The 19382-nt window shown below is 42.7% G+C and overlaps 1 protein-coding gene across 2 annotated transcripts in view; it reads left to right on the top strand.

The window, feature by feature from the left end:
* Positions 1–19382, top strand: part of OSBPL3 (oxysterol binding protein like 3) — a 260883-nt gene that overhangs the window by 86277 nt on the left and 155224 nt on the right. For both annotated transcript variants that reach the window (XM_082257477.1, XM_082257478.1), the window contains exon 2: positions 14085–14294. In XM_082257477.1, coding sequence (XP_082113603.1) covers positions 14202–14294 — 93 coding nt within the window. In that variant the 5' untranslated portion in view covers positions 14085–14201. The remainder of the gene's footprint in view (positions 1–14084; positions 14295–19382) is intronic.

The following is a 19382-nucleotide window of genomic DNA, read 5'->3' as shown; positions in this document are numbered from 1 at the left end:
AATTTCTTTAGGGCCGATATTTCTCCTGGATTAAGATTATGGTGGAGATGTTTGTTGGTGTTGGTGGACTGGTGACATATTCTCTGGAGATCTTGAAAAACAACACTATAAAAGGCCTCAATGTATGGTCTCCTTCAAAAACGCTGCGGTTCAAGCTGGTTCTACACGAAGTCTACCCGGAAGACGCAGAGTGTTGGCACCCTCCTCATCTCCCATGGTCCTCTCAGCCTCGTTACCCTGGATCTTGGCCACACCGTGCCACATCTACCATCGGGCTTCGCACCATCCGATGAGCCTTTTCTTTTATCTGAGTGTGCTATTGTTCACCTTCTTGTCCATTAAACCTACTGCACTTAGAGGCGCTCTTCTTGTTTTCTTCTTTTATCCTGTCCACTGATTAGTCAGCCCTCGGTCAGAAGCTCTGCTTCTCCAGCAAACCATGAAGTGCAGGCGCGGCTGGCTCCAGCTTTTAGATGTGCCCTTGAAGGTGGAGCCAGCTGAAAATCGGGCAACTGGATGGATGCTGAGCATCTAGTCATGATTGTTCCCGATCTTGGCCCAGCTCTGCAATAGCCTGCTCAATCAATCAGCTACACTGAGCTAATTGTAGGTTACGAAGAGGATTAGTAAATGTACTCTTGTTACCCCAAAACCATATATATATATATAGTACCAGTATAACCAGTAAAGGTTTAGCCATACTGCTCTTTAAATTCGTAAATATTTTTTTACAATGTTATTGTTCATAGTTCTATTTCAATATCCACTGTGTTCTGTAAAGTAATCTCTGACCTTGACTGTAATTCTTTGCTTTGGCTTTTTACTAGAATTTAAAAAAAACTGTGTTTTCAACCCAGTTTATGGGAAACACAAATCTTGCTTAATAGTCTATATAATTCCTTTAGATCCTGGCTCTCTCATTTAGTAAGTAATTCTGGTGTAAGTGTTAGTCATAGCTAGGCAATTATTCTGATCTGAAGCTCAAGAGAATTTGCTAATTGCAGAATCTGCAATGAACAACATTGTCCCAAGAGATAGAAGAAGCTGGTGGATTAGTCAACCCCCAAGTGTCCTGGCAGAACTGAAATATCCGTTTTCTAAAGGTTGAACATTAAGGCCTCATGCACACAGGGCATTTTTACAGCTGCTTTTAGGAGCATCGGGCGTTTTTTTTTTTTTTTTGCAGCTTAAAAACGTTCCTTCATGTTATTCTATGGCCTCATGCACACACAGGCTTTTAGTAGCTGTAAGTGGCATAGGCGTTTTCAAGCTGTAAAAAAAAAAAAAACCCAGGACCAGTGCGTTTTGGAGCAGCAGTGTTAAGCTGTAAAAACTCCTGACGCTGATAAAGGATGCATACAGCGTTAGGCCACGTCAGACGTTTTTAAGCTGTAGTAGTTGAGTTTGAGGTTGGAAAATGGAAGAGGGCAGAGAAAGGCTAATGCTGCTAAACGTGACTAGAACGTGCATTAACCGCTTGCCGACCGCCGCAAGTACATATACTGCGGCGGTCAGCCCCTCACAGGCAAAGTGAAGTAGGGGTACGTCACTAGCCTGTGAGGCTCTGGGGAGCGAGCGAGCGCGCGCCACCGGAGGCGCGCTCCCCCGCGGTCAGGGGCCCCCCGCGCGTGTGCCCAGCGGACCCGATGTCCACCGGGCACTTGCGATCGTCCGTTAGAGCGGGAGAAAGGCAGGCGGCTAATGTAAACAAGCCGCCTGTCATTCTCCCCTGTGAAAGAATAGTGATCATACGGTTCTACTATGTAGGACCGTTGATCACTGTTCCTACACATCAAGCCACAGCCAATCACAGTTAGAATCACGCCCCTAGGGACACACACGACCCCTCCCTCTCAAAAAAAGTTAACCCCTTCACTGCCAGTGTCATTTTACAGTAACAGTGCATATGTATAGCACTGATTACTGTAGTAATGTCACTGGTAACCCCAAAAGTGTCAAAAATGTCAGTCAAGGGTCCGATCTGTCCGCAGCAATGTCGCAGTCCCGCAAAAAAAATCGCAGATCGCCGCCATTACGCGTTCAAAAAAAAAACAACAAAAATGACAAAAATCTTTCCCTTAGTTAGTAAACGCAATAACTTTTGCGCAAACCAATCAAAATACGCTTTTTGCGATTTTTTTTTTTTTTTTTTTTTTTTTTTTTTTACCAAAAATATGTAGCATAAAACAAATTGGCCTAAAATGTTAAAAATTTTGATTTTTACATTTTTTTTGGGGGAATTTCATATAAAAAAATGTGAAAAATATTGTTATTTTTGCAAAATTGACGCTCTTTTTTTGTTTATAGCGCATGATTAAAAAATCGCACAGGTGATCAAATACCACCAAAAGAAAGCTCTGTTTGTGGGAAAAAAGGACGTCAAATTCGTTTAGGTACAGCGCCACATGACCGCGCAATTGTCCGTTAAAGTCACGCAGTGCCGAATCGCAAAATAGGCCCTGGTCAGGAAGGGGGTAAAATCTTCCGGGGCTTAAGTGGTTAACGCCAATACAAAACTCTTCTAAAAGCACGATTTTACAGCTGCTTTTTCCTGGCGTCAGAACTGGCTTTGCAGCTGGTTTTGTTTTCAAACGCCCTGTGTGCATGAGGCCTAACATTATCCTTCGAGTTGCCCATATAGGATGAAGCAATAGATTTACATAACTGCCTCCTCCCCCGCTGCACATGCTCAGTTTCCCTTCAGTCAGTCACCACTCTCTGGTGCAGAGAGAATTTGTGGGTGTGGGGAGCATGATATGCATGGGCAGGGCAGGGCAAAGCAACTCGTTTAATACTCCCCACTTCAGTAGAACATATTTTAAACAGTAAAAAGCTGTGCTTGGAACAATAAATTCACTCCAATAAAAACAAATAAAATATACATAAAAGACAACAGCTGCTGCATATATGTCAGGATAATTACATACACAAATAGTTAAAGGAATGGGTGCAGCGTTAGAGAACAGAAGTATATAGATCCAAAAGAGTCTGTGTATAGTCCTGCTGATTATATCAGTGAATGTCCGTACTGCCCAGGTGGTCCGGCTGAAATAGGGATAACGTGCCACCACCACCAAATAGCACCAAACAAACTGACTCTTATCATCAGGCTGAAAAGACTATACGAGACAAATATCCCAAACGCTGGCTCATCCTGATTTATCCTTGGGTCTCCACCGGTACTCAACAAGCACAGATGATAATAGGATGATACGTCTAAAATCCTCAAGAGATCCACAGATGGCCCCAAAGATAAGAAGGCTCATAGTGCAGTTTGTTAATAAGACTATATTTTATTGAAATGATAAATTAATGCACTCACATAAATTCAGGATGGCTTGAGCGTGTATGGATTGTTTCCTGCCGATAAGATGGCTGCTGCGTCCTCCGGCGCAATGATGTCACACGTCATACATAGCGCATATTTGCCTTTCCTTACCTCCTCTCTGGCTAACCAGAGTGAAGAAAATACTTCTGAGTTATGGAAGAGCATGGGACTCACTGCCCTTCTTTTCATGATACCGTGCTGGTGTTTGCTGATTGGCCCAGTGCTGTCAGACTGGGATGGGAGGTGAGTTCTTAGCTCTCTGTGCAATATAACTGGAGCAGCTCAGAACTTACATAGGACTTCTTTTACTTGATCCAAGTGGCAGTGGAAGGAAAGAATGGCAAGTGTGTGCTCCTGGGGAAGGGAGAGGCAAGAAAGAAATTTGTTGCATGGATAAAACATAGATTTTCTTTAAAGGAATCCTGTCACCAACCCATGTCCATTAGACCCTGTTCACACCTTAGCGTTTTTCAGCTCATAAATTCTCATCTCTGAAGTCTTAAAACGCCCAACAACAAAAATCCCATTCATTTCAATGGCCCCTGTTCACATATGAGCATTTTGTCGCCTGAAGCAAAATGCCTAAAACTCAAAAAAGTACATGAGCTTATTTTTTGGCAGATTACAAGCGTCAATGTCAATGTCGCCCTCCAAACACCTGCAAAAAATGCCTGAAAAAACACCTTAAAAATACCAGAGAAAACGCCTAAAAAACTCCTAAAAAAAGTCTGAAATTATATGCTCAGGTGTGAATGGAGCCTTAAGAATAACATCGCCAGTTAAAGCGGTAGTATACTCCACTTTTTAACTTTTACCTACAGGTAAGCCTATAATAAGGCTTATCTGTAGGTAAAATTAATATCTCCTAAACCTGCACGGTTTAGGAGATATTCGCCCTGCATGTAGCCGGTGACACCAGCGGCGCATGCGCTCTGAAGGTCCGGCGGACCTTCAGAGCTTCTTGCCGGAAAGTGAACTCCCATGCGCATGCGTGGTAGTGATATCATCGCGACTCCGGCCACTCACAGCGCCAGAGCCGCCGAACCCGGAAGAAACGCAGAGGGAAGATGTCAACTGCCTCAGTGGTGTCTGGGCGACCGTGTCTGGGCTTCGTTCTAAGGTAAGTATTTCATAATGAGCTAGTATGGGATGCATATTAGATCATTATGCCTTTGTCCTGCAGGGTTTTTGTTTTTTAAACATATATTGTATTGTATTTGTTTGTGGCACGCAGCTGATCCCTGTTGCCAGCCCTGCCCTTAGCCAAGGCCCTGGCAAGAGTCAGGGAAGATCTGCACTAACAGTGTTTTCAGATTGTATAATGATTCTTCAGCCCTTGCTAGGACCTTGGCTAACATCAGGGCTGAAAAGGGTTAGCAGCTGCATGCATCTGGAATACAGAAACTCCATAGTGTTAGAGGTGTTTAAAGCGTAACATGACCCAAAAGTCTGCCTCCTAACTCCCCTCCCTTTAAATTTGGCACTTCTTTTTTTTTTGGGGGGGAGGGGGAGTGGGTACCTGATTTTGACAGGACCTGGATTTGGACTTCTGGTCGGTTCATTGTGGAGATCCAAGCAGAAATTCGTCCCCCCTCCTCCTCCCCCACAGACACATCACAGGTCCCAGAAAGCTATGGGACCATTCACAAAGTGCAGCAAGGCTCGCACATGTGCAGTGGGAAGCCGACTGTGAAGCCGCAAGCAGTCACAGTCAGCTTCCTAAAGTAAACATGCCGACGCCTGGACCCAAAGGCGGCCAAAGAGCTGGCCCAGGTGAGGACAGCGCTGGATCCCTGGACAGATAAGTGTCCTTTTATTTAAAGTGAGCAGCTACAATATTTATAGCTGCTCACTGTTAATTTTTTGTTTTCAGAACGAAGAACCACTTTAACTGCTTGCCGACCGCCGCAAGTAGATTTACTGCGGCGGTCAGCCCCTGCCAGGCAGAGTGACGTTAATTAACGTCACTAGCCTGGGAGGGTCTGGGGAGCGAGCGCGCGCCCGCGGAGGCGCGCTCCCGCTCCCGCGCGGTCACGCACCCCCCCGTGCGTGTGACCAGCGGACCCGATGTCCGCCGGCCACTCGGCGATCGTCGGGGGAAGAGGGAGAATGTCAGGCAGCCTGTGTAAACAAGCTGCCTGTCATTCTCATCGCTGTAAAGACACTGATTACTCGGATCTAGTATGTAGATCCGTTGATCAGTGTCCTTACAGCTAGAGCCACAGCCAATCACAGTAAGAATCACGCCCCTAGGGACACACACAGCCCCTCCCTCCAAAATAAAGTTAACCCCTTCACTGCCAGTGTATTTTTACAGTAACAGTGCATATGTATAGCACTGATTACTGTAGAAATGTCACTGGTAACCCCAAAAGTGTCAAAAATGTCAGTCAAGGGTCCGATCTGTCCGCCGCAATGTCGCAGTACCGCAAAAAAAAATCGCAGATCGCCGCCATTACGCGTTAAAAAAAAAACAACAAAAATGACAAAAATCTTTCCCTTTGTTAGTAAACGCGATAACTTTTGCGCAAACCAATCAAAATACGCTTTTTGCGATTTTTTTTACCAAACATAGGTAGGATAAAACAAATTGGCCAAAAATGTTAAAAAATTTTGATTTTTACATTTTTTTTTTGGGGAATTTCATATAAAAAAATGTGAAAAATATTGCTATTTTTGCAAAATTGTCGCTCTTTTTTTGTTTATAGCGCGTGATCAAAAAATCGCACAGGTGATCAAATACCACCAAAAGAAAGCTCTGTTTGTGGGAAAAAAAGGACGTCAAATTCGTTTAGGTACAGCGTCGCACGACCGCGCAATTGTCCGTTAAAGTCACGCAGTGCCGAATCGCAAAATACCCCCTGGTCTTTTAGCAGGAAAATCCTCCGGGGCTTAAGTGGTTAAAAAAAGAGGTCTGTTTTCAGCACAGTAGGGGCAAATAGTTTTGAAACTGTAACAGCCTAGCATTAAGTTGTGTGTAAGGGTACATTTTTATCATTAATATTTGTATCCTACATTTTGAACTGTTGTTTTATTTTGATTGTTTCATTCTTTGTTTATAGTCTTTCTTTTATAAATATATAATGCATGACAAAGGATTTCCAGAGCACTCTTGGTTAGCTAAAGACACAGTACCATGAACACTGATTACTTTGCAACTCTCCTTTGATTAAAATCTCCTACTGGGCTGTTTCATAAGGGATAAGTCACTGCTATAACTCATTGTGTTCTGTAAACAGGGTTTTTTCTTTTTTGGTATCAGCAAAGCTACAATTCTAAAACTAAAAAAAGGAAACTAGAACGGCGCCTGCTGGTTTTAGAGGAGGGTGCAGAAAATGATTATGCAATATGCCATCTTTATGGAATGCATTAAGATAAAAAAATCTTCTGGCTCTTCTGGCTCTCTTTAAATCATTAAGGCTCTATTCACATCTATGTGGGTGGCTGTGGGTGCAGGAATCACAGCGATTCACGCCCCCGCAGTGAAAATGCGCTGCTGTGAGAAAAGGCACAGGGCTGCCATTCATTGTGAATGGCACCCCATGCATGTAAAAACACAGCATGCTTGCAGGTGCAGGAACCGCAGGGAAGCTACATGCACCTTTTTCTGTGGGAAGCAAATAAATGGGCTGCTGTGTGCGCAGGAACGCAGGCCACAAAAGTGCATTTATGTGAACGGAGGTTAACAAATTGAAGCTGAACTCCAGCTCACACTTTATAATCAGTTACAGCAAACAGTTTTTCCTTTTGGCTTAAAGGTTTTACATAAATAAATAAAAGCTGATCATTGTAAGTACCCCTGCCAGTGTTAAATGGTTTGTCCATCCCTGTAAACTGATACATCTGGAAGAGAGCTTGTTCTTTTGAAAAACAGACTTATTGGCTGGATCACCAGATGAAAATAGAAGAAAAAGCCTAAAAAAAACAAAAAAAAAAAAAACGAATGCAGTCATCGCATCTAAGATTTAGTAAGCTGCATTATAATAAAATGTTTGCTTTTTGGGTTTAATACGACTTTATTTCATGTTGTGCGTGTTTCCATAGTCTTGCGCACAGAAACTGTGGAAGACTATTTGTTTCTGAAGTACATATAGCCTTTATCTTTAAGTTCAGGTTGTTTGGGTCTCCTGGGGTTTATTTCGGTGTTATTGGAGTGCAATCTTAGGAGTAGCATTGGCCTCTGAGTTGTATTCATTGTACTCAGAAGGCAGGCTCTTCAACGTATGACGTGTTTTGTGTTAAAAATACCTTTGTGCACATGCAGTACAACCTTACAGGTATTGTCCTATTTTTAAATTGTTGCTTTACAAAAAGTGCTTAATCTCCATGGCAATGGGTTCCCACACTGAAATCCCGTGGCGAGGGCTTTTTCTTAACTTACTTCCTTTTGGCTCTCTATTTGAAAATTCTATTAATATTTCCCCAGGTTCCCACTATTTATAGTTGTGCTACTTATCTGTTTTTTTTTTTTTTTGGCTTGTCTGCAGGCATGCTTGGATATGCAGATCTTGATATAACCTGAATGTACTGTCATTCTCCTTATTACAGGTGCAGCCCATTTTAAAGTGTTCTCAAACCCTCAACAGTAAAATCAGTCTGTATATTCAGTAAAGCATGCTTGTTATACTCACTGTGGAACCTAAGGGGTTAATCCTCTGCATTGTGTAAAAATGCTGTTTGGTCCTGTCTCTTTCCACAGTCCCCAATATATTTCCTGATAAGATATGTAGGAAAGTGCGCTGATTCAAAAATGGGTGTGCTGCTACCTTAGAGTGAGTAAGATGAAAGGTGAAGATAAAAATCAGGTGCGCTACCCAAATTGTGTGTATTATACCGTACAGAAATGTACGTGAATAAAAAGGATCAACAGTTAATGAACATAAATTAATATTTCATATAAATAATGACAAGTGCAAGTACAATCCGGTGAAACACCAGTGAACATCAAACAATAGTGTCCATAATATTGAAAAAGTCCAAAAGGTGATTCCAAAATTCTGTGTTGCAAACGTGAAAAATCTGGAAGGTGCAAATCTTGTGATAGGATAGTTCAGCTTCCCACCACCGGCTAAGCCTCTTACCAGAAAAAAGAAGTTTTAAGGGCTGGTAAAGATATCACTGCTTCAGAGATCATACAGCTGCAGAGAGTTTCCAAGACCACTCAGATGACACTCATATACAAAGGTAGTACCTGGACTCTTACCAGACAACGCAAAGATGTGAGCCCGGAACTATCATGTACGGTGGTCCTGCAAGGAATCGCTGGGTGCTTGCTGGCTGATGTGACCTCAGGTGTCTAGTTTACCTCAATGGTAGGGGACACAACAAAGGGGACCGCCATAGTGCATTATCAAAAATGTATTTATTAAGGTATAGATATATTGCACTTACAGTTAAGAAGACTAAATGCACGGATTCCCTCAACGTGAAGCAGAGTAGCGGTGATCTGCTTCACGTTGAGGGAATCCGTGCATTTTGTCTTCTTAACTGTAAGTGCAATATATCTATACCTTAATAAATACATTTTTGATAATGCACTATGGCGGTCCCCTTTGTTGTGTCCCCTACCATTGAGGTAAACTAGACACCTGAGGTCACATCAGCCAGCAAGCACCCAGCGATTCCTTGCAGGACCACCGTACATGATAGTTCCGGGCTCACATCTTTGCGTTGTCTGGTAAGAGTCCAGGTACTACCTTTGTATATGAGTGTCATCTGAGTGGTCTTGGAAACTCTCTGCAGCTGTATGATCTCTGAAGCAGTGATATCTTTACCAGCCCTTAAAACTTCTTTTTTCTGGTAAGAGGCTTAGCCGGTGGTGGGAAGCTGAACTATCCTATCACAAGATTTGCACCTTCCAGATTTTTCACGTTTGCAACACAGAATTTTGGAATCACCTTTTGGACTTTTTCAATATTATGGACACTATTGTTTGATGTTCACTGGTGTTTCACCGGATTGTGCTTGCACTTGTCATTATTTATATGAAATATTAATTTATGTTCATTAACTGTTGATCCTTTTTATTCACGTACATTTCTGTACGGTATAATACACACAATTTGGGTAGCGCACCTGATTTTTATCTTCACCTTTCATATTTCCTGATAAGACAGAGCCAGGGGACACACATTGCACATTGCTCAGTTTGGTGTGTATTAGGGATAGACCGATTATCGGCAAGGCCGATATGCACTTTCCCCGATATATCGGTATTGGCCCCGGAAATATTGCCGATATTTTTGTGACGTCATTCTGCCTTCTTAGACCGCCTCCCTCGCCTTGGACAGCCTTGTCTGGAGTCAGGACTAGTCTCGCGGGAGTGTATCACAGCCATACACCCACCCACAGCAGCCCGGTGCCAGCCAGCCACCCACATCCACCGGCCCTGTACCAGCCAGCCACAGGCACTGTGCCAGCCAGCCACCCACAGGCTTTGTACCAGCCAGCCACCCACAGCCCCTGTGCCAGTCACCCACCCACCCACCACAGGGTGCCAGCCAGTCACCCACCTTAGGGTGCAAGCCAGCCAACCACCACTGGGTGCCAGACAGACAGCCACCCACCCACAGCCAGGGTGCCAGACAGCCAGCCACCCACAGGCCCTGTACCAACCAGCCACCCACAGCCCCTTTGCCAACCACCCGCCTACCACAGGGTGCCAGCCAGCCAGTACACCCACCCACCCACCACAGGGTGCCAGCCAGCCATCCACCACAGGGTGCCAGACATCCACCACAGGGTGCCAGCAAGCCAGCCACCCACTACAGGGTGCCAGCCAGCCAGCCACTCACCACAGGGTGCCAGCAAGCCAGCCACCCACCACAGGGTGCCAGCAAGCCAGCCATTAAGCATTAAACAAAAATTAACATGTTCAGTACCAGATTTGTGTCAAAAATTGTCATTATTTTCAAAACTTTAAATGTACAAAATATCGGGCCATATCGGCCGATACTGATACATTGTGACTAAAATATCGGTATCGGCCCTGAAAAAAACATCGGTCTATCCCTCCCTAGTGTGTATTGCTAGAGAGTTTTGAGAGAGTGCATGTGATTAGCACAGGGCTAATCAGCACTGTCCAAATAGAGGGTCAGGGGTCCTGCATCCTGATAGGACAGCCAGTGTAGAGTGAAAACTCCTCCTACAAGCTTTAATCAGACACTCCTAGAAGTCACAGGACTGCTATATACTGCTGATGAGAAAGGGTATTTAGCAGTTTATATTTACTAAAATAATTGGATTTCCATGTTCTGTGTACCGTGGGAGACCAAATATAGTGAATGCAGGCTCCTGGGTTTAGTAACACTTTAAGGGATAGCAGTACTGTGATCAGAAGTGTGAATTGCCAAAAATGCAATTTATTAGGAGTTTAAAAACAGTTAAAATACACTTACAAGGATAGATGCTCACAATACACAAGCTATTGAGCTTGTTTGTAACAGTGTAACTAAACTTAGGACCCTGCATTCACCATATCTGGTCTCCCATAGCACGCCATCTGCGTTCCATTGACCGGACATTCAGTAAAAGAAATTACGCAATAAGCCCCGCTCTGGTGAGTGTGGTACACAAGGGAGGAAGCACTGAGTGTTGCACTGAGTACAGAAGATTTGTTGCGCAAGTCGATTTTCTAAGAAGTGGATTTCCCATTATGTCAGAATTTGTATTATTTGTGCTGTTCATAAGGACTAAGCACAAGTTATTTTACACTTCTATTCATATTTTTGCAAGCTTGCACTTATATTCGTTAGAATTTTGGAATATGTGTAATGAGATGTATAACAAATATTGAAGGGGCACATTATTTATAATTTGTATTATAATTAACTGAAGCTGTTTGAATACACCTATTTGAAAAGGCACATAGAACTTTTATTAGCACTTATTAGGTAAGCATATAGTATTGTTGCACCACTGTTGATATATAATGACCCTTTTGACACACCAAAATTCCTTGGGTTGTCAAAAAATAATATCCGCCAGCAAGCCATGCTTTTTTTTTTGCTTGTTTTTTTTAATTGGTTTTGAGCTTTTTTTATTTCTTTTTTTGAAAATTATTACATAGTCCAAGTGGCACAGCCCATTATTTGGTTAATGAAATAACAGTTACCAACAAAACAAAACATGTTTGGCTGAAGTACTATTTCATGGTATAAAGTTTAGGAAAAGAAGAGCATCACATCCTTGCCAGATCTCCCTGAGGAGGCGGATGCAAGGCAGAGAACATGTTACAGGTATTCTCAGGTGTCAGACTGGGAGCTTCAAAGAGCTATGTCTCTGGCTGTCAATGAGTCCTCCAACCATCTTGCCCAGGCATATATGAATTTATGTGCCTGTCCTCTGTTTTCACACTTGTGATGAAATAAAAGTATAGAGTTTAACGGGTGTTTCTAAAATGAGATCAAGAGATTTGTTGTTTTTTTCCAACTCATAGGGATGGCTTTCCTGTCAATCCATCCATGCTGTTTAGTGTGGTTAGGGAATCTGTGGACTACTTAGTGAGCTGAATATGAGAAATCATTGCATGTATGGGTGATTGTAAACCTCAGATATGAAATATGAACAAAGCTTATCCTTCTATAGTGCATACTTGTTTCAATTAAAAGCCGTTAGTTTCATTTCTGTCTGCAGCTCTCATTGGCTGAGACAGCAGCGGGAGCCATTTGCTCCCACTGCTGTCAATCACAGCCAATGAGAAGAGAGGAGGTCGGGCCAGGCTGCGGCTCCATAATGTGAATGGACACACAGAGCAGCGGCTCGGGGAACAAACCTGCTCTGGTGCCCCATAGCAAGCTGTTTGCCTTTGGGGCACTTGCCAGGAGGGAGGGCCAAGGGCCAGGAGTGCCAGTGGGGAACCCAAGAAGAGAAGTATAGGGGCTGCTCTGTTCAAAACCATTGCACAGAGCAGGTAATAACATGTTTGTTGTTGTGTTTTTTTTTTTTACTTTCCTTTATTATCACTTTAATGTACACCACTAGACCCAGCACCGTAGAGGGTCTCTCTCATCCTATACAAAAATATTGTATATTGTCTTTTATGATTTGACTTGTTGGCCAAATGTTGCGCCCATTGTTCTTGTTAACAAAACCAAATCAAATTTCCAGCTCAACTCACCAACCAGCCTGCAGAAAAACAAATTCTCCTGTCTAACAGTTTGCGTTAAAAAACAAGGGTTTAGTTTGCACTCATTTGCAAATACATGCGTTAAGCTGCAGAATCACTTCACGACACCCAAGTATTATCTGCAGTCCTAACTTTCTAAATTTTGAGAGCCTCCATAGTGGAAGCACATGCAATAATAATGGGTAATGTTCTTGTATTTTGCATTCTCACAATAAAAAAAAAAAAAACTCCAGGAATTGCAGCAGTTACAAAAATCTGCTGGCTTTTAAGGAGTTAAGTCCAACAAGGTGTATACCACCTCATGGACTTCTCTTTATTTACAATTTATATATTTTTTGGTGTACTAGAAGAACAGTCTCAGATACAGAAGCTGCAGAATCGTGTTTGGCTGTCCCACCCTATCTCTTCTTTTGCCCAGTCACAGAAGGTATTATGTGAACCCATTCAAAAAAATACTAAGTATTCTGTGATTGGGGAGGGAAGAGCAGTCAACTGCAGGGGTATTTTTTTCCCCTGGAGTTAGGCTTTAACAAATTTCACGACGAGATCTGCCTCAAAACGAGTCTGTTTTCAGTAAGTTGGACAAGTCATAGACTTTTATTGTGAGAAAGAGATGTAAACCACAACTGTTGTGCAGAAGAAGGAGGGTGTCTGTATGTTCATTCAGCAAATATGGCTGCCCCCATGTACAAAAAAAAAAACAAAAACCCAGAAACGAGATTGTTTTAAAATCGATTAATCAACATGCATAAGTAAAATAATTAGTTTTAAGTTGGTCTCTCTTACACAGGATCTGAAGCTGAGTAGACTCAAATAGTAGAAATGACCTCCACTAAGTAAAAGTTTTTCGCACATAATCTATTGGCCCCATGATTGTGTTTCCCTGATAACATTAAATGGTCTAATGATATTTCAACACTGAAATCTCTGATAAGAGATATTAGAGCCAGCATGTGATTCAGAGGTCAAATCAGGTTTTGGATGTATTTGTCTTTAAAGTGAACTTATATTTTGCCCATGGAGTCAAGTTCTTGCTAATGCCAACCACCCCAGCTGTTTATATCTTGTTTCCCTTTGCTCCCCACTTCAACCTTAACCTATGGCAGTGATGGCGAACCTTGGCACCCCAGATGTTTTGAAACTACATTTCCCATGATGCTCATGCACTTTGCATTGTAGTTGAGCATCATGAGAAATGTAGTTCCAAAACATCTGGGGTGCCAAGGTTCGCCATCACTGACCTATGGGCATGAGGAGGAGAAGTCCTGGGTAAGTTCCAAGCCTATCCTAATTAGAGCTTACACAGGCTGAGATCTCTGTCCTTGTCCTCGGTTTGACAGCAGTGGTGCCTGGACAACCATTTTCCAAGAACCAGTGCTGTCCCATGGAAGGAGAGTGAGTGATGAACATGCTGCACATGCACCAGGCTGTTCTCTTCCCTCCTGACGGTAGTGGGAGTGAAGTTAGGAAAAGGGTTGGCTTTAGAGTGGACCTGTGCCATTGCCCTGCAAAGTTATATCCTTGCTTTTGTGCAGTAGATTGTGTTTTTTCCACATGGGTTTTTGTAGGGCAGTATGAATTATTACAGCCTACTTTGTTTTAACTGATTACTTTTCTTTATCTCACTAGGTGCTGATGGAATGTATGCAGGCTTTATAGAACATGAGTAAGAAATTATGTTTCTCCGATGTTCCCCAGCTCAGTGAATGCTGCCACATTTCCTGAGACCACCTCTGAAAATTAATAATGGGAGAAGAAAGGAACCTGGTAGTGTCCCAGAAGATGCTCTCTCCATCTCGGAGTACAAGCAGTTCCTCCTCAAAGTTTGGAAGTCGGCAGGTTAGTTACTTCCCAGTAAATATAGCCCTGGTTTAAAAAGGCAAATGCATGCATAGCTCCCTCTGGGTACAATAAGACACTTTCCCTTGTAGAATTATAGAAGGGGCTTGCAAATGAAACACACTATATATACAGAGAGCCCATCCACCTACTCATAGAGATTTAACTCTCAATCTAATACAGTAGACACATTTTTCACCCAGCCGCTCCATACTCTGTCAAACTTAGTTGGCACACCTCTATTGGCATATGTAGCTTTATATACAGTAGTGGTTGGGCTTTATTGATTAGGGTCTTCCAGGATGCAATAGGCGGGGCAGTAGATTTCTTCCATGAGAGAATAATAGTTTTTCTGGCATAGTAAAACAATAAGGTGAGGAGAGTACAGATCGCCTTTGTAGGCACCAAGGGGTCCACTAATCCTAGCAAACAAATCTCCACAGAGGGGCGAACACATGTTGTAACTGACTGCACACATTACACGACATTCATCCAAAAGTGTTGGAAAGCAATCCCAAAATTCATTAATGAAGTCTGCATGAGAGGAGGTACATCGCCAACAACTAGATGATTGGGTGGGCAAAAGTTTTGCTGATCTAGCTGGTATTAGATATATTTTGTGCAAAAATATATGTTGAAAAGGTTTTATTCAGTATTGAAACAATACAGAGCATAAACGTAAAAGTACATGTCAAGTTCCAGTAAATGTACAAATATGCATATACCTGTAAATAAAAGTAATATAATGCAAGACCTCACAATGATTATAATAAAAGTAAATGTCACTAAGACATGTTAAGATTAACAGAGCATCAGTATACAAAGTTAGCACCATGGCCATCTAGTATTGTAATGTTAGAGATCACTATGAAAATGGCGCAAACATACATTGGTGCTACCACCCATACACAGAAACAGAGCAGTACATTCCAGAGCACCATATATACGAGAAACCGGTGAGAAAAGTAACTAACTTCATAGAGAAGTAGGAAACAAAATACAAGAGAAAGAAAGAGAAAAAAGATAAGAGGGGGGGGGGGCGAAAAGGAATAGGGAAAGGGGGGGGGGGTAAGAGAAAAGGAATAGGGAAAGGAAGGAGGCTCCAGAAGGCACAGTTGGGTAGGCCTCTAAATTGAAAGAAAACTGAAAATGTGACCAGACGACATATTATATTGAATGAGATGATCTCTCGCAGTCCAACTTTGATGAATGAAGAACCCCACACATCATCCCAATCACCCCCATCAGTGTGAGAAAACTTAACCAACCAAGCATTTAGACAGGGCATATTTATTTATTTCGGGTACTTGTATAGCGCTGTCAATTTCCGCTGCGCCTTACATATACATTGTACATTCGCATCAGTCCCCGCCCCCTACCCCCCCCCCCCCCCCCCCCTTACAATCTAAGGCCCCTAACTCACATTCATACATACACATAGTAGGGCCAATTTAGACTGGATCCAATTAAATACCAGCATGTCTTTGGAGGGTGGGAGGAAACTGGAGTACCCGGAGGAAACCCACGCAGGGAGAATATGCAAACTCCATGAAGGTAATGTGGTTGGGATTCAAACCAGCGACCCTTTTGCTGCTAGGCAAATATAAGAAGCTTGGCAGTGTTGATCAACCATTTGTTTATATAACTCTAAGAGCCGGTTCACACTGGGGCAACTCAAAGTCGCCCCTTTGCGGCTTGCAAATGACTTCTCTAATAGAAGTCAATGCAAGCCACTCCGAAGTCGCCCCCAAGTAGTGCAGGAACCTTTTTCTAAGTCGGAGCGTCTTGAGTCGCTCTGATTAGAACGGTTCCATTGCACAGAATGGAGCGCGACTTGTCAGGCGACCAAGTCGCCTGACAAGTCGTGGCAGTGTGAACTTGGACTTAGCCATTTCTGTCTTCTGTTTGTTTTTATGTAGCTGGTTTGCATACATTAAAAGTCCATGACATTCTTTGGTACCCTTACTCATCCCTTACCTGTCATTGTGCAGTTATAATTCTAAAATGTAAGGCTAGTTATATTTTAGTGTTTATATGTAGATTTTATTCGTTGTTTGAGCTAGGTGCAGGGCAGGTGATAGGGATCTTATAGAACCCTGATGACTCCATAAAGAGAACCTGCCACCTGCAAAAACATTCACATGGGTAAGGGGATTCTCAGCTCGCTTGTATTAGTATTAAAGTTAAAAACTACAAAATAACAAAAAGCACACCGGCATATTGTAAAACCCTCAATGAAAACTGTATTTCATTTTTATATTATAGTTGCTAAAGAACCACATGTGCATTTATGTCACTAAACTATCCATAATGTTTCCGACTAACAGGCATAGCTGTCCAACCCTCAAAGATAGACCACTAACATGAGCACTCACTCAATGTAACATCCTGGCTTATGCATTTTGAAGGTGCAACCTGTTTATCAGAGCTAAAGTGGAAATAACATGAGAATATAGGTTCAAAGCACAGCCACCATTAGGATAGCCCCATTTATAGGTATGAACAGTGCGGGCAGCACAGATGCACATTGGATGCATGGGCCGGCTGTCACTTTTTCAACAGAAATAGGGGGTGGGGGGAATTAATGGACCATTTACTGTATTATACATTCTTCACTAACAATTCATGATTTGAAAATATTTTGGTTTCTATGTAATGGCTTCCCATGTATAAAACGTAGGGATCTGATTGATCAGTAGTTCAAGCAGCTAGAATTGAGTTTCATGCTGTGACCTAATACTAAAACAGATAAAATATCATTCTTTATTTCTCTTGTTGATATATACCAACTAAAAGTAAGTACTGTAATTTCAACTTATAACTCTTTACCTTTCTATCCACATACTCTGCTGCTAAACTGTCTTTCAGGTATATTTATTTTTTCCAATGGGTGGAGGTCATTCCATTTTCTGGGTGGACCTTTTAAATAATTATCATTTAATGCCTTAATGCTTTTGTTTTTGCAGTACTTTCATTGCTTTACAAAACATGATTAAAGTTACTGATATATGGTGAAATCATATTTGCAGTTCCACCCATTAATACGATGGTAATTAAATCTAAATTTTAATCTGATTATATTATTCCTTCCCTGGTTCATCCCTCTCTCCCCATTAATATGTTAATGAAATGTTAAAATAAAACCTTTCCGTTTCTGGGGGTCTTAACCATTCTCTGCTCTAAAACTAAAAAAACAAAGTTTTAGCTTTACATACACTGTATGTTAAAATTGAATATCATTTTAAGAAGATCTATTTACAAAATATACCATATATCCAAAGTGAGGGTAAATCACACTTGTTCAAGGGACATCTGACAGCAGTGGAATTTTCACTTAGTTTCTACTCAAGTTACAAGGTCAAACAGCAGGAAAAATCTGACAGAGATTGTAAAAAAAAAAGATCTACAGTTCCACCTTTAAAGTGGTTGTAAAGGCTTGTTTTTTGTAATGGTATTGCAAAAAGCAGTCCCTTACCTCCTCTTCTGGGGTCCCCGCCTGGTGATATCCACTTCTTCAATGCGTGCCTCCATAGCAAGTTGTGTGTTGTGGGGGCGCTAGTACGTGCATGCTCCCAAGTTGTGCTGTGTGCTTCCATAGACACACACAGTGCGGCTGGGCACTACTCTCTCCTCACAGGATTTATTGACAGCAGGAACCAATGGCTCCCACTGCTGTCTCTGTACCTTGTGAGGAGAAGGAGAGAGCAGCACTTCTGCAGACAGACACAGCTCTGGATTGAGAGAAGTGTCAGGTAAGTATATGGTTAGCAAGTAGTTAAACATGTTTTACCTTTTAGGTAAAAAATGTCTTGCCTTTTGAACCACTTTAATGCAAAAAACAGAAATTGGAGGCCAAACAGATGTTTCATCGCCTGTTCTGCGTTGAAAAAAAGAACAGGTACTATCTGTCTGGATTAGATAGACAAAACCTCCTTTTCTTTTTCATATATATTTATGCAGGAGTGCCATTATCTCCATAATAATGCAGGGTCATGTAAATGTAGCTTGAATTATTTTGTGGAGATTAAAAACGGAATTTATTTTGTCTGCTTTATTTGGAAACCAGGCCAGTGAAATTATGTGGTGTCTGCAGATTGTCCTTTAGTTACGGCTGGTGGTATGGAGAACAATTTGCAGAGAGTTTTCCTGAAGGTCACACATGGCCAGGAAAACCTTTCTGAAATCAATATCTCTCTTTCATTCATCGACGGACACGGCGCTCTATAAATCATAACTACTGGGTTATATTGCCTCCTCCAGGAGTAGGACTAGGCAGAACAAAACACACCTGACTATGCCTCAGCTTGGTATATACCCCCCCACTCTGCTCTAGGTAATCAGTTTTAATCTGTCTAGTCAGGAGTAAGGACCTAGGCTCCCGGCTGGGATCTCTGGTCCTAGCAATATTTTTCTCCTTCTGTACATCTTTTTTGTTTTTTTCCCCTCGAGAGATCTACAGTCAACTGCCAGAATGGGCGACGGCAGACTGCTGCTACGAGTGTCTCGCAGGGTCGCTTATGACCAGGCTTGGGTCTGAGTCGCAGCGGCACCTTGGCCGACATCCCCCCTACTTCTGTTCCGAAGATTCTATCTGGAGCATTACCTGCACCATGGAAGGGTAAGTACAGTCCCCCCTCTCCCCTTTTTGGAGTTTTTTTTAGGGTGGACGCAGGTAACCTCCAGGGATGGTCGGACTTTCCTCCTCCCATCCTTAAAAATCCCTCCGTGAGCTAGGCTTCCCCCAATCCCTTTTCCCCCTGTCTGGACCCGGAGTCTGGTGGGGGTCCTAGGGTGTAGGATGCAGCGGAGGCCCCTGGGGTCTCCCCTGCTATCCCCACTCTGTAAGGGTCCTGGGATAGTGTGTCCTGCCCTAGTAGTCTGGAGGGGTCCCAGTGTAGGAGACCCCATGGTGCATGCCCCACTGGTTGCAATGTGGGTATAGTGCAGAGGGGTCCCAGTGCAGAGACCGGTGCGGAGTGTGCAGCGAAGTCTCCCCTAACGTGTGTCCTACCTTCAGGAGGGTGTCCCCTTGTAGAGGGTGCAGTATTGCAAAGGGCACAGGGAAGATCCGGGCAGCATGCTTTAGCT

Source organism: Pelophylax lessonae (assembly GCF_965119305.1).
Source record: "Pelophylax lessonae genome assembly, chromosome: 5".
NCBI classification, from domain to species: Eukaryota; Metazoa; Chordata; class Amphibia; order Anura; family Ranidae; genus Pelophylax; species Pelophylax lessonae.
This window is presented reverse-complemented; position numbering and strand designations above follow the sequence as displayed.